This window comes from Lissotriton helveticus, chromosome 5_1 (assembly GCF_964261635.1).
Source record: "Lissotriton helveticus chromosome 5_1, aLisHel1.1, whole genome shotgun sequence".
In the NCBI taxonomy this organism is placed as follows: domain Eukaryota; kingdom Metazoa; phylum Chordata; class Amphibia; order Caudata; family Salamandridae; genus Lissotriton; species Lissotriton helveticus.
Genome location: NC_136065.1, coordinates 440,608,672 through 440,623,975, shown reverse-complemented (window position 1 = coordinate 440,623,975; position 15,304 = coordinate 440,608,672). Strand labels below are relative to the sequence as shown.

General features: G+C 42.9%; 1 protein-coding gene across 32 annotated transcripts in view; it reads left to right on the top strand.

The window, feature by feature from the left end:
- The window catches only part of ANK3 (ankyrin 3), a 1,924,186-nt gene extending 1,909,395 nt beyond the window's left edge, over positions 1-14,791 (top strand). For 30 of the 32 annotated variants that reach the window (XM_078642672.1, XM_078642674.1, XM_078642664.1 and 27 more), the window contains 2 exons: positions 3,638-3,720; positions 13,421-14,791. In XM_078642672.1, coding sequence (XP_078498798.1) covers positions 3,638-3,703 — 66 coding nt within the window. In that variant the 3' untranslated portion in view covers positions 3,704-3,720; positions 13,421-14,791. The remainder of the gene's footprint in view (positions 1-3,637; positions 3,721-13,420) is intronic. The other 2 variants (XM_078642682.1, XM_078642680.1) reach the window with 1 other exon arrangement.
- The last annotated feature ends 513 nt before the right edge of the window (positions 14,792-15,304 follow it).

The following is a 15,304-nucleotide window of genomic DNA, read 5'->3' as shown; positions in this document are numbered from 1 at the left end:
CAGTAAAGATGTTATCGGAAAGCCACTGCTTCTGCTGTTAACTTTGGCAATTTATAAGGTACCTTAGAGAAAGCTTTGGGCTTGTAAAAGATTTTGCAGTAGGTAGCTTATCTCATTATCCTACTCGGGTAAACTGACTAGAGTGAGACTAATATGCGTTTGTTTTACTTTCTGCCTACAAGAAAAGCAGTCCAAGGTTATACTGCAATCTTATGAAGAGTTTAATTTTTAGTGTTCTTTGGGATGCCAGTGTAGCTTTGTTCATGACTCGTCGCAGTGGCGTAACACAGTTCCCCGCATTCCCCGCAGCGCGGGGGCCTCCTCAGCACTGCACTCAAACTTGAGAGTTCCAGACTAAATCTGGAGCGGGGCCCCTTCTGTGTACATTGCAGGGGGGCCCCCTCAACTTTCGTTACACCAGTGGCTCGTAGACATGCCAATGCTAAAAAGGTGGAATTCACCTTTTCTGTATACCCAACCTTTTTTTTTTTTAATGAAAAAGATGTCTGATTTTACTTCTCTGGCCGTCTGTGGCTGTAAGAACCATTAATTTCAAGATGATTAGTTTGTATATATATCAACAGGTGTTCCCACCCCAAAGTTATTACAACACTGCCCTGTTCTCTCTTGCCTTTGCTTCTTCAATGGTATTTGATGTTGCAAGGACTGTAGACCAAATGGCAGGAGAAAACAACAAGTTATTTCTTACAACTAAATTATTGCCTCCCTACACCACATTTTTGGGCTCTGATTGTCTACATGTTTGACTTAACTGCTTAGACGTGGAGGCATTACTGTGGCATGCACTACACCCTTGTAGATTTTTACATACTACAGGCGAGTTTGCAAGCAAAGGAGTGCTGTGTGAGTAGCATGGATGTGAAGATTCAGGATAGTGGACAGGTGGGGAGGGACCTCTTGTACTTGGACTTTGATGCTACAAGAAGATTAAGGTTCAATATTGATGGTAGAGGCGAGTTTGTTTCAGCTTCATTTTAAAGAGGAGAACAAGTCTCATCTGTATTGGGATGTCATTCCCCACCTTTGGTGCGTCACTCGAGAAGACTTGTTTCCTGTTTTTTTTGGTCTTTTTTGCACTTCGTTGCCAATGTGGCAATCTCATGAGAGGATGATGTTTTCAGCGTAGATTGTTGTTTATTACTATTTTTTAAGTGAGGCAGCAGATTGTGCTCATAATACAAACGTGTACATGGTAGCCAGTGAATTTCCGTCAGGGTTAGACAGAGGTGGACATATTTCTTGATATTTTTCATGAGTCAGATAACAGCATCTCGAAAACCAGAGAGGTGTCAGGTGCGCCTAGATGTTGCTCGCTGGCACTGGGAGGCAGATTCAACCCAGGGTTGAATGGTGGTTCTTAAATCTGATTCAGTGTAGGGTGGTTTCATCCAGGCCACTAGATCAGTATCAGCAACTCAGACATGTAGACCAATGCCGTCATCCAGTAGGGGGAGAATAAATACTTTTCTGGTGGTTCTATAGTCTGATATGGCAGGGTCAGGTTTCATTTTTCATAGAAGGGATAGTTGCTACTATGTGGCTTATGTCTCTCTTTAAAATTGCTTCATGAAGAAGAAACCACCTTCAATGAAGAGCACTAATTTTGCACTGACTGTGAGTTGGGTCATGATTTTATGCTTGGCCAAGAGTGACTCCATCAGGTTATGTGTCAAGCCTTAACGCTGCCGATGAAAAGAGGGATAGGTGGCAGGTCCCTGACCGTCACGCAGATCATCAGCAGGTTGCATCTAATCTAGTTCATGCTGATTGGAGAGGACTGGGGAGAACCACTTCGTAAGTAGTCAGTTAAATCAATGCCTGACAGCCAGATGTTGAGTAAGGTGTAATGGATGGTTATAGCGATGAAGACTGCAAACCACAAGGCAACAGCTCCTGTTGTGTGTTATGAGAAAGAAATTGTCAACAGTTTGGATATTCATGTCTTGCTGTTGGAGCACAGTTAAACACCTCATTGATAGTAGTAGTAGAGAAGGGCAACTCTCTTTTGTAGTTACATTCCTACTGTTTTATCTGAAGAAGTGTAGGTGCATAAATGGCCAGTAGTTGGTTAGGTCGCCTAAGTCGAAATTGGCTTTTTATTAGTGCTTCACTAGATTTCTGGATTTAGTGACTGGATATTCCAGTTTGAAAAAGGCTTTGATCAAACTGCACAGTTGTTTGCGCCTTTCTAGGGAGGCTTTTCATGATTGTTGAGAGCAGGAGGTTATCTTCGAATGTGGTGGATATGATAGAGGCAAAGGTGTTTTTCAGTTTGGTTGTGTGAATATTTTAGACTGTTCTGTGTTCCAAGTGAATGGTGATTGTGTAACTCTCATGAACATTAGGAAAGTGCACCCCCATTCCCCAGAGGTGGTATTACCTCTAAATGAGATACATAAAACAAGATGATACAGATGGAGGTGTATAGAAAACAAAGGTAATAGAATACACATCTCGGCGAAGGGGGAACGTTGGAAGAAACCGTAACCAAGAGCTACAACAAGAAACAAATAGAATAAGTACTTAGGGTACTCTTGGAGAAATGTATTCTCCCCTTGCTCTTTCTTCATTTCCACTTGTCTGCAGTTACTAAGGCTCACATTTCTATCTGGTACATTGATTAAAAGAGTACATTCTAGGGTGAGGTATACATGGAAAAACAAGCGCCGACAAAGCCAATCAGCCTTGCTTTGCTAATGTTGAGCAGGTGCCACAGTCAGCGTTGCCTATGTCCGACTGGCCATGTTAAAGTATAGAAAAACAGATTTTTTTTTTACACTTTCAAAATGTCTTTGATATTGTGTGACATAATTTGAATTGATTCGTCCGAGGAACACAATGCAGCAGCCATTTTGAAATTATACAATTTTGTGCTTTACTCATAACTTTAATTTGGCCGAATTGGAACTAAGAGTTAAGGAATGATCCAGCATAAAGATGTGAAGATCACGAGCAATGCCTTTTCTGCATTTATTCCCGTGCTTGACAACTACACAGTAATGGGTGGTTTTTGGATACTTTTAGCATTTTTCATCTTCCAGTGAGTTGTAATTATGTGGTCAGACCTTTACCTCTGTGCTTTTTTAAATAGTTCGCGGTTCCTCTTAGGAGGGGTGCATATTGCGGAGATAATGCAACATATTTTAGATAATACAGAGAATTGGTAACCTCACTTGGAGTTCAGATGGCATCCCGCAAGGGATATTCTATCTTCATGAGATAGTTCAATACAATTCTTCATTCACAGAAGAGTACATTCCAACTTCTTAATTTAAATCCTTCATCCATGAAAATCTGGAGTATTTTACCACTTTGTTAATTTACATTTCAACCATGGTGCCCTGACAGTCTATTTTAATCTTCAGGTGTTGGCTTTGCTTTAACTAACAATGCTGTTTTTCATTTATGTTTGTACTAACCGTTTGTTTTGTAGAAATAATATTTATTTTGCAAATTTCAAAGGACATTACTTAGGATTTTCTCATAGCCCTGCTTTCATGGAGACAGCACTTTTTGTGGTGTTCCTTTGAAATGCATTGTTGCTATTTGACTGTGCTTCTGCATCTGTACTTGATGTGTTATTTGATGGATTAATGAAGTCTTTCTTTCATAACAGGGAGAAGGTTACAAGCTGAAGACAAAGAAAGAAGTCCGGCATGTTGAGAAGAAAAGTTATTCATAACAGTGACCCATTCAGAGGTGAGTCCTTCAGTCATTTATATATTGCCCGTTTTCTTAAGAGAACAATATTGTTTCCATTTCCAAAGTGTATGCAGCTAACTGAGCAGATTCTTGTGAAATAAATGGATAAAGTAAAATTACTGTAATGCAACTTCTTCTGCCAGCAGCCTTTCCCCTCATGTTTAGAAATCGAACGAAGAAGGCATTTGTGACATTGAGAAGTGAGGTCTGTCACCCACAGCGGTGTACAACAGAGAATTACTAATGTATTCTGTCTTGGAAGGTTGAAAAAGACTGGTATTGTCTGCCTTGTAGTTGGCTAAAGTATTAATGTGCAGTAGGTATAATATGTAGCTTTATTAAAAAAAAGGATAGTAAGTAAGCTGGTATATGCATTACTTGTGTAAATACACATTGGGGACCAGGCTTCCTGTTTATCGCTTTCACCGCCATTTATGGACTCTACAAGGACAAAGTACGAAGGATTCATAGTTTGGATCATACTTGCTGGAGCCAAAAGGGCATCAATGTCAGTAGCATTATTTAGGTTTTCTTGTATTAAATTGCAAGCATTTCTTCCATCTGACTGCTATACCGCAAAGACATGAATAGCCTGATTCTCAAGCTGCACTTTACAGTACTACAAAAATTACTTCAAAATGTAAGTTTTGCCTATACTGATGTGACCAGTGTTCTCTGCACCAACTGCGAAGTCTATGCACATGTAATTGTAGATTTTTGTTTTAAATGTGGGAGGGACAAAAGGGAGTCAATGGGAAAAGGAGCAGACCTACTGCTAAGGGAGCTGGGATTAGGAACAGTAAGAGGGTTTTCGTAAGGCTCAGTGAGAAGTTTAGGGAGGGACGTCATGCACAAGTAAGCCAGTTGCTTTATTCTGGTGGCTTAGAAATACAACTTACACTTTTGTATTAGGTTTACACTAGGAGTTGCTGAATATCGAAAGTGGTAATCTTACTACAAAGTGTAAATTTACTTAGAATTGTAATTTACATTTATAAATCTGGCCCGATTAGTACTTTTAGTATCGTTGGAAAGAGTCCTAATTTAAAGGGCTACATTTTGACTGAAGTTATGAGTAGACCCGCAGCACGGAAGTGGTTAAATAATGGTTTGAGCACTAAAGACAAACCCAAATAAGATGTGAACTAAATAAAAATGTCTGTGCACATGTTTATGATTTTGGATGGTGGTAAGTAAGTGAGAGAGTTGTTGCAGGAGCACTCTCGGGGTGCTATTGGTAGTAACTTTTGGTTTGAGACCGAACATAAAGGTAGTTTGCTATTTTTTTGTCAAGCTCTGCTTTGGATATCTCAGTAGTTACTTTGCTATTTGAATGCCTTCCCAGATTTTTCTGATTTTGTTGATGAAAAATGGTAAACGTTTGGTGCCCTAGTGTTTCATTGCTCACCTCTTCTCTTGGTGGAGTCTTGCTCAAATCTAAATATTCCCTTGATGGTCTTTTTAGGTCGAGCTGGTGTAAGCAGCGCGAAGCGCTGCTGTCAAGCAAAAGACCTATTGTTATCCACTTGCTGGGAATGTGGGACAGGGGATTGGCACGCGCAGGGCCGTCAGCGATTTCATCGTGTGAACGCGCACGTAGAGCCACGCGCCGTGCACATCTCCTGTCCCAGTCCCACAGCAAGTCAGCCTCTCGAAATCGCGCATGCACGCACGCACACAGCCACACACACACACACAGCCACACACACAGACACTCAGCCACACACATACACACGCACAGCTACACACATACACACACACACACAAACAGCTACACCCACACACGCGCACACCACCCCCCCACTCACCGGGCTCTTTTCTCGCTGGCTCCATCACTCCGTAGCGTCACCGGATTTCTCTCCTCTCCTCCTTATTTGGAATTCTCCTTCCCTTTTCCTGGAACGTCGCGACCCTGTCCACGGGACCTTCTGGGAGTTGGAGGACCTTCCTCGCTTGCACCGTTATGCCTTGCCTCCTCTCTCCTGGGAACTCCAGCACTCCCGGAATCCCTGCTTTCTTCTGGGCTCTCCGCTACCCACACCCCTCTGCCTCCAAGGTGTCGCGCTCCGAACGAGCTACGTCACCGCGAGCCTGGCACAGAGGCGGGGCATCTCCCGGAACCTCGTAGGCTCCAAGGAACTTTCCTGCCTATCAAAGCAGAGCCCGCCTCTCTCGCCTGCGTTCCAGGCCTCGCTCGTAACATACGCACGCCTTCTTGTTTTATATCCGGCATGGTCGTTATCACTGTCTTGCAGCGTGAAAGTCTAGTGATCAGGGGTGGGGGAATCCTATCGCTCGACGCCCGAACCATGTTGTTTTTATTGATGGACAAGAAGATTTAATGTCTATTTTGTCCGACGGACAAGTAGACATTAAATCACGTAAATAAAATAGGCTGTGGGCCCTCTAGGGCTCACAGCCAATCATAAAAGCTTGCAGAGAGCCTTTGGGGCCTTTGGAGCCCTCTGATTGGCTAGCAGCCCATGACTTCACTGGTCTCTATCCAGTGATTGGTTGGGGAGTGAAACGTCATTACTCTCAGCAAGCAGTTAAACTTCGGGACCGCCGCAAGCGAAACCATTACATTTTAGGTAAAATTATAGCACTGCCAAAGCGCCCGCCATGGCACTGCTAGTGTTATTATTCCCTGCTTCAATACAGATTGCACTGAAATATTGGAATAGAACTTTGTCTGCCTGCTGACGGACCATCCCTAATGCAGCGTCATTGTGGCTGCAGAAAGCGTGGGCTCTCATCACTGCTCTTGCCGACTGCGCACATTTCTATTGGTATGCCGAGTGGATTAAAAGTCCCTTTCATACCAGACTTCTGATACTGATTCGGCAATTTCTCTCACAAATGAGCGATATCTTTCCCATTTGTGTGAGAAAATGCACAATTGGCCAGTGCCTATTTTTCGGGATTAATTTAGCCCGTCGTGTGCATTTTTTTTAAGCTGCAGCGGTGCCTCAGCAGCATCGCTGCATTTCATCTTTCATAATTGTATAAGGACACTTAACTTCCCTTGCAAGTTGCAGCACATCAGTGCCGGGACTTCAGACTGAATGCAGGAGGGGGGTGGGAGGGGGGGGGGGGGTGAAAATGGCATTTGACTTTGGAAAGCGAAAGTAGCCGCCTCACTGTTCTAATGCTGAAGGTGCAAAGCTCTTTGTGACCGGGATTATAAATCAGTATTTCTGCTAAAGAACGCTCCCTCCATCGCAAAAGGTCATGAAAGGCTCTTCAACTTCACCATCTCCAGGGTGCTTGTGTTTTGGCTGAGCAATTAATCAGCATAATGTTCTGGCGCGATAAAGTGAGGCAGCGCTGCACTGGGGGGAAGAAAGTAGCAGATTAAAGACCTCAGAAGGAGAAAGTAAGTGAAGGTGGAGGCGTGAGGAAAGAAAAGCATGCAGTTATATCGAGCGTGATCTACATTGGCATAAAGTTAACTGCAGGCGTGTGCTTATGTGGTCGGAAGGGCGCTGCCTAACTGAGTGTAAGGGGAGCAACTGTCACAGTGACCCACACATTGTTTTACTTAATTTAACAACTTCAGCCGCGCCGCGATCCAAGTGTAGCAGAGAATGCCTAAGGCGGGTCACAGGGAGGCCCTTCATGTACCTCTAGCAGCCACTTTGTTTTTCTCTTTGAAGACTACAATGTTCGCCTTAATATTGTATTGGCGCCTGCCAGAATAATGTCCCCTCTGCAGGCTCTGCATAAGTTCACATATATTTCTCGTGCAGCTGCCAACAGTGCTACACTTAGAAATAAATTAACGTGTCCTTGTAGTGATGTAACTGGCGCTCATCTAAAGCGCGCCAATACGTTCAGGTAGAGTTTGCGCTATTAAACTGCATTTCTAATAAAAGTATGACTTTTTTTGCACTTTCAGTGAGTCTCATGGTCATATGCAAGCTCAGTCATGTCTTGAAATAACTCGGGCAGGAATATTAGAAGCAAGTGGAATCGGGAGGTGGTGAGGGAGGTATGAAGGGCACTAGCATTAAAGAAGAAGAGAAAATGCTGATTTCACGTCTTGGCAGGAGTTCAAATCTGGTGGTGTTCCTTTGAAATGTGCTACTTTATACAAATAGATATGCAGAGCTCTGCCAATGAACACAACTAGATCAGTCTGACTAACTGTGCTTGTGTGAAACAGGGGGGCTGGGCCTCTATGAATAAATCTGCAATGCATTTCAATTGTGCCTCAAATAGCTCTGCAAATGCAGGTTCACGTTATAATATTTATTCATAGTCCAGGATTCTTTTGGTCATTGTATGTCTACAGTCTTTCTTGAATCATATGTTTGTGATGAATGTCCGTTATTTGTGACATGCTCTGGGATAGTCCTGTGTTCTGGATAGGTGTGGCTTGTTGGCGACAGATATTCCTTATTAGTGATCATGATTTTTTTTTAAGCAGTGAGTTAAGTAAGTACTGGATGCAATTAGTTGTGACATTGTGCAACATCCTGCTTGAGTGCAGAGTGTATTTACAGTAGTTATCTGCTATTTGTGATGATGCAAAATTCTTGACAGTCTAGAACTATTTCGATACTCTTTGTGTCCTGGCTTGATAAATAATAGCTTCCATGCTTAAATTGTGTGATCTTAGGCAAATATTTTATTTCAACCAAACTAACTTTTTCTTTTTAATTAAGGCTCCTTGCTTTCCATTTTTACAGATTTTTACAGATAAATATAGACAGCCGGAGCCCTTATGTTTGATGTGAGACGGGAGTAGGTGGGACAAGTGGATTTTACAGGACATGTAGATCTCAGTGGCATTTTGTCCCTTGGACAAGTAGATTATTTGGGAAATTCCACACCCCTGGGTGGTGTCCCTGAGTGATGAGGTGGTGTCCTCGAGTGATGTGGTGGTGTCCCCGAGTGATGTGGTGGTGCCCCTGAGTGATGGAGGGTGGAGTTGGAATTGGAGGGTGGAGTTGGAGGGTGGAGTTGGAGGGTGGAGTTTGAGTTGGAGGGTGGAGTTGGAGGGTGGAGTTGGAGACCTGTCTGGATCTGAGGTGAGCAGGTAATTGGACGATTGATCGTACAAGAGATAGATCTCTTTTATAAGTTAGGTTCCAAATTATGTTCGCCTTTAATATGTAACAACCCGAAAGGACGTTACATGTGATGGCCTAACCCTGTGATATTACCTGTTTCACTCTGTTTACATGGATCCGATGTACTCTGATACACAAAATGACAAACCTCTTTTCAAGTGCCGCAAGGTGTTTGGCGTTTTTACTCAACTTTCTGGTGAAAGTATTTGCTTTCTCCAGCACTTCATGAGTCTACTCGTGAACCCTGTCATTAGTACTTCACTTTGCCTTGCCTGCCCCCGCTTGTTCTTAGTAACATCATTGCACGAGGAGAGGCCGCACCTGCTCTCTATACTTTGATACTAAAGCATGTGTTTTGAAGTGCTGTTCACAAAGTGACGGAAATCGGCCTTCAGTGTTCAAAATAAACCGCAAGGGACATTCAGGGACGGGGCTAAAGAGACCACATTTCTTATCTCGACCTCCTCAGAGGACCATAAAATACAACTCACTTCAGCACCTGAGCGATGTCCGTTTTGCCAAACTAGAAGCGCTAATATCAGGCCGGACACCAGCGTTAGGCGCTATCTAAAAAGCCTGATCGTGCTGCTCAGCTTGCAAGTGCCTGGGAGTGATTCAGTTTGGTGTGTTCTGTTGCACAAGGTTCCTCCCTCACTCCCAGCAAACGCCCGAATCGACAAAAGTGGACAATCTTTCCAGTACTATAAATCTACGTTTGATTGCTCAGTAAGCTGAATGCTTGCTGCACAGCCCCAAGCCTGTAATCTGAAGGTCGCAGGATTTAACATTGATTGTACATGTATGCTTTTTAATTCGACTAAATGCGAGCCAATACACAAACTGATTATAAGCAAACAAGAGACAACATAGTTTGTGATGGCCATAAGGGCATCGAGGACAGGCATGTCATGGTTAAGATAAGCATCAATCTTACTTTTGTAAAACAATTACTTTTTATCTTAGTAAAAGAATATGTTCTATTATTATTGAATGAGAAAGACCTAATGTTTCTCCTCAAAACTAAAGTAAGCAACATGTAGTGACGTTACAGTGAGGAAGATGACTAAGTGGGATTATGTACTTGCTGTAGAAGATTATATGTGCAAACCGTATGACTAATAGACATTAAATCTTCTTGTCCATCAATAAAAACAGCATGGTTCGGGCGTCGGGCGATAGGATTCCCCCACCCCTGCCACCACATCACTCTGGGACACCACCACATCACTCGGGGACACAACACATCACTCTGGGACACCATAACATCACTCTGGGAACACCACCACATCACCCTGGGAACACCACCACATCACTCAGGGGCACCACCACATCACTCAGGGGCACCACCACATCACTCAGCCCAACGACATCATCACTCAGCACCACAACAGCACTGTCTTTGCTTGCTACCAACAAGCATTGCCTTAGCCAATAGGACTCTTTGTTCAACTGGATAAGTTCAAACTTAGTGCTGTCATCTTCATATTGGTGATGGATCCAGACAGAAGTTTCGGGCCAAAAAGGCTGTACTTATGTGTGTTGTTTTCCATAAATACGGGTCCTCTTTTAAGCAAAGGAGAAGGCGGGCTTAATACTAGCAGCCTTGTAGTAGGTATAAGTGGGCGAGAAGTGGAAGGAACTCTGTCCAGATGAGCAGAAAGAGCATACCGCAAAAAGGGATGCAAAAAGTAAAAGGAAAAAGGATAGAGCAAGCAGGAGGAAAAGGCAGGCAAAAGCTGTGGATGAGTAAGGAAAAGGTAAACAAGGGCTGGACAGTTTATTTTGAAGATTGATGTGGATGGTGTCCGTTTCAGAAATGTTAATTTTTATTACGAACATTTGCTTGACATTTTTGGGGGAAAAGCAATGTTCCATTATGTTAGCAAACTTTTTACCACGTGAAATTTTTTTTTATAATGGTTATGCTGCTTTACAGTTATATTGTTTAGCGGTGTAGGCATCTGGTGCCAACCATGTTTAATTTTTGCAAAGATTTAGGTACTTTAACAACCATGCCAGTGCCACACCTTAACATTTGGTACTTTACTATTGATGAAAACATTTTGATGCAATATTTTCTATGAAGTCATGTGGAACAGTACTAGAACAACACTCCTACTTCCCTCTCCATTCACCTATTTCTGCATTTGATCAACTGCGTCCTCACAAACCCTTCACTGCTCCTGTCTGTCTCATTCTCTCATATAGCCCTCACCATACTTTCTGATCTTCCTGTTCTGGACCTTGCACAAGTTTCACTAACTCCACACTCTTGTATCATTTTTAATGAACAATTAAATATCAAACTTTAAAAATTGCTTTTTAATAACAAATCTAAAGGGAAAAAAGCTGGATACTTAGTAATGAAAAAACTCGTGGTTAGCTTTACAAAACTATTTTAAAGGGCAACAATAAGCACTAGCTAAAATCAATCAATCAATGAAAACATTTGTAGAGCGCGCTACTTACCCGTGAGGGTCTCATGGCACTAGAGGGAGGGGAAGAGGAAGCAGCTACTGATCGAACAGCCAGGTCTTGAGAAGTCTTCTGAAGGTCAAAAAGGTCCTGGGTCTGTCGCAGATGGGTGAGGAGGGTTTTCCATGTCTTGGCGGCGAGGTGGGAGAAGGATCTGCCGCTGGTGGTCGTCCGGCGGATTCGCGGGACGGTGTCGAGAGCGAGGTCAGCTGAGCGAAGCTGGCGGCTCGGGGTGTAAAAGGTGAGTCATTCTTTGAGGTATGCTGGTCCGGTGTTGTGGAGTGCTTTGTGCGTGTGGGTGAGGAACTTGAAGGTGATCCTCTTGTTGACTGAAAGCCAGTGCAGGTCTCTCAGGTGGGCGGGGATGTGGTTGCAGCGGGAGATTCCGAGGACGAGGCTTGCGGAGCGTTTTGTATGTGTAGAAGTCTTTTCTGGAGTTTGGCTGTGGTTCCTGCGTAGAGGGCGTTGCCGTAGTCCAGCGGGCTGCTGACGAGGGCTTGGGTGACCGTCTTTCTGGTTTCGGTGGGGATCCATCTGTAGATCTTGCGGAGCATGCGGAGGGTGTTGAAGCTGGGGGAGGCAATGACATTGACTTGCTGAGTCATTGAGAGCGATGAGTCCAGAATGAACCCCAGGTTGCGTGCGTGGTTGGTGGGTGCAGCTCCCAGGGCGGTTGGCCACCAAGAGTCACCCCATGAGGAGGGGGTGGAGCAGAGGATGAGGACCTCCGTCTTGTCAGAGTTCAGTTTCAGGCAGCTGGTCTTCATCCACTCTGCGATGGCCTTCATTCCCTCGTGGAGGTTGGATTTGGCGGTGGCCGGGTCCTTGGTGAGGGAGAGGATCAGCTGGGTGTTGTCAGCGTATGAGATGATGTTGAGGTGGTGCGCTCGGACGATGTTTGCGAGAGGCACCATGTAGATGTTGGAAAGGGTCGTACTGAGGAAGGATCCTTTGGGTATGCCTCAGGTGATCGTGGTGGCTTCGGATCGGAATGGGGGGAGGCAGACTCTCTGGCTTCTGCCGGTGAGGAAGGCGGTGATCCAGTTCAGGGATTTGTTGCTGATCCCCGAGTTGTGGAGGCATGTGAGCAGGATGTGGTGGCAGACAGTGTCGAAGGCGGCCGAGAGGATGAGGGCCACAGTACAATCTCGGTACTACGCCTACAAATTCTGTGAGAAAACACATGCACCAGAACCCACCCACACGGGGAAGAACACTGGCAGCAAGGTTACGCTGTCCTTAGGTCAAACACAAGCTCCTTCCTCCAACCCTGTGAGCCACTGAGTAGGCACAACTGCAAGGGAAGACCTCAGGTCTAGTCAGGGAAATACTTATATCTTTAATCCCACCTGCTCTCAGCACTGATTAAGCCCAACACCCACCCATCACATGCCCTCAACCATTCACTGTTCAGCTAGTTTCCTAAGCTGTGCACCAGATGCAGATTTTCCCCATCCTCTCCATTGCAAAGAACAAGAGCGCCCTCAACTCGACAGCCCAACCCCCCCCCCCCCCACCCACCCAAAGAGGTGTCAGAGCCTAAAAAAGCCTGCCCACCTCAGCTGCTCTCTAGTTTGTTAGGCAAATTCAGAATTCCTGCTTTGGCATCAGACCCTTCCAACCAGAAATATCCCCACCACCTCAATCGCTCACTCTCCCTACGCCGCAGTATGATTTCATTAAAGATTCCCCCCACTTTAATGTATACCTCACCCCTCCCCCCGGATGTTTTATCACTGATATTTTGCAAATACAAGGATGGCACCAGACAGTCTGGACAGAGTATGCAGAGCTGCACATGTATCAGTATTAAGGTTTGGGTTTCATCAGAGGTTCTCTTTATGTTTAAGCTTTTCTGTTTGAATATAGTCCCACAACCCAATGCATATTCATTTCAAGGCTTAATTTTTTAATCAACTTATTTTTAAAGCCTGCCGTTGGACAAGGGGTTAAGCATTTTCACTCCCTGTAACAGTTGCCTAGATGAACCTTGGTTTTTTTCAGTCCTTTCCCACAATAAAATTTTGTCAGTGTTGGGTCACATAATATGGTTTACAGAAAAGTTTAGGATATTTTCCCAAAATGTATTGTTTAAAAAAAAAAAAATCACAGAACTACCTCTAATTTTTATATTTTCTTTCCTCAAGGTTTTGTGCTTTTACTGCCAGTATTTACAAGAGACATCAATGGATAAAATGTCAACGGGACAAGAGGATTCACTGGAAAAGTGTGTGTGCGTTTGCTGCTTCCACACATTAGCTGCATGGTTTTATGCAGAGGAACATTTTTTTATTTAGCATGAACCAGTTTGCAGAGCATGACAATTCACTTTCATTCACGGAGTCGGAGAGTGTGCAATGAACAATGCAGTGTATATACCTGATGCCATGCTGTGAACAGCTTTTATTTTTCAAGCAAGCTAAAATTGCCATAAAAAGATGAAGAAACACTGTGGACAGAGGAGGTACGAGGAGATAAAACGAACTTTAAAAGTACAAAATACACTACAGACAACAAAACGCGCAACAGCTCGCCTTATGTTTCTTGGACCCACACGGTCGAGGTTACAAACACTAATTGTTTCTTTTTTAATCATAAACTTTTGCTGTAAATATATGAACCTGTAAAAAAAACGTATAATAAACCTAGAATAAATGTCAGTTAGGGCACTGCCTCCTGGAAAATCACACGCAGAATATCAGAATAGGGTCTAAAGGCAGACATTATTCTGGGTTGTATCTTCGCAGATTCTTGTAAATTAGCAATTATAATGTTTGTATATGCAAAAAAAGAAGTCGCTTGATTTTAGAAAAAAACTCTTTAAACCTGCTGCAAATTTCAATGATTCCCAAAGTGAGGAATTCTGTAGTTCTGTGAAACTTTTCTTCAGAGTACTAATATTTTGATGCATGTGTTTCACCTTATTTTAATTCAATATTTTTGAATTTTGCAAACACTGTATCGAAACATTTAAGAAAAATAACTTTTATCTGAAAACACAAACCCTTTTTCATCATATATCTGTTGCTGTTGCCAGTTTTTTCTAAGAACTGAACTAAAACAAAATGGTAATCTATACAGTAGTATGCGTCATAGGGAAGGAGCACTTATTGTCCTTGCGTCTACCTGGGTGGGATAACGCTTGCTGCTTTCAAAGTGAATTGGTGCTTTTCTAGGCACATGTTTGGGATTTTTTTTAAATTGACTGTACTGAAGTTATTAGCTGATAGACAGGCGGCACACTGTAAAATTACTGTATCGTGTACTGGCTATGAGAAATAGTCTTTCAGTAAGCCAATCATCTGTAATCATAATAGCAGTGTAATAATAGATTGTTAAGCTGCTGTGTTTTAAAGGGGCATTTCTTTGGGATTTGGTGAAATATTTTCATTTGTTAATTATATTCATATGAAAACAGCATTCATTGATACTAGCTCTGAAAACATATTGTATGAAAATAAACACTGGATGATCTAGCTGATTATTTAAACAAAATAAATTGTGTTAAATCTCTTTGATTCAGTGTAAGTTTTGTGATTTTTGCATTTAATAGTAACTTTTGCATACTGTCAAATGTCTCAATTTATGTTACATGGTCATCCTTATAAACCTGATTATTTATTTTCTTTCTGGAAGGTGGTGGGTCTGTAATGAGCTAGTGTTAACCCTTACACTAAATACAGGCATAACAATAAACTTATTTATATAGCACTTGATACCACACTTCTGCTTTTTTAAATGTCTTGAAAACAGGTGTTACTACTACCCAATTTACCAACCTCAGAATGATATAAGGCGAAGTTGATTTTGCTGGGATTTGAACTCTTGACCAGCAGACCAGTGAACCATTCAGGTAGCAAGCATTCACTCAATGAGAACAGTTCAAAATAGCAAAGATTTGAATGATGAAATATCAGATCTGTGAATCAGGGGACCTTAGTGTGGCAACTTAGCTGTCGAAAAAATAAAAATAAGTCACAGTTTATGAAGCAGCTCGAAAATAATGTAATGGATTAAAGGTAGCTTAAAAT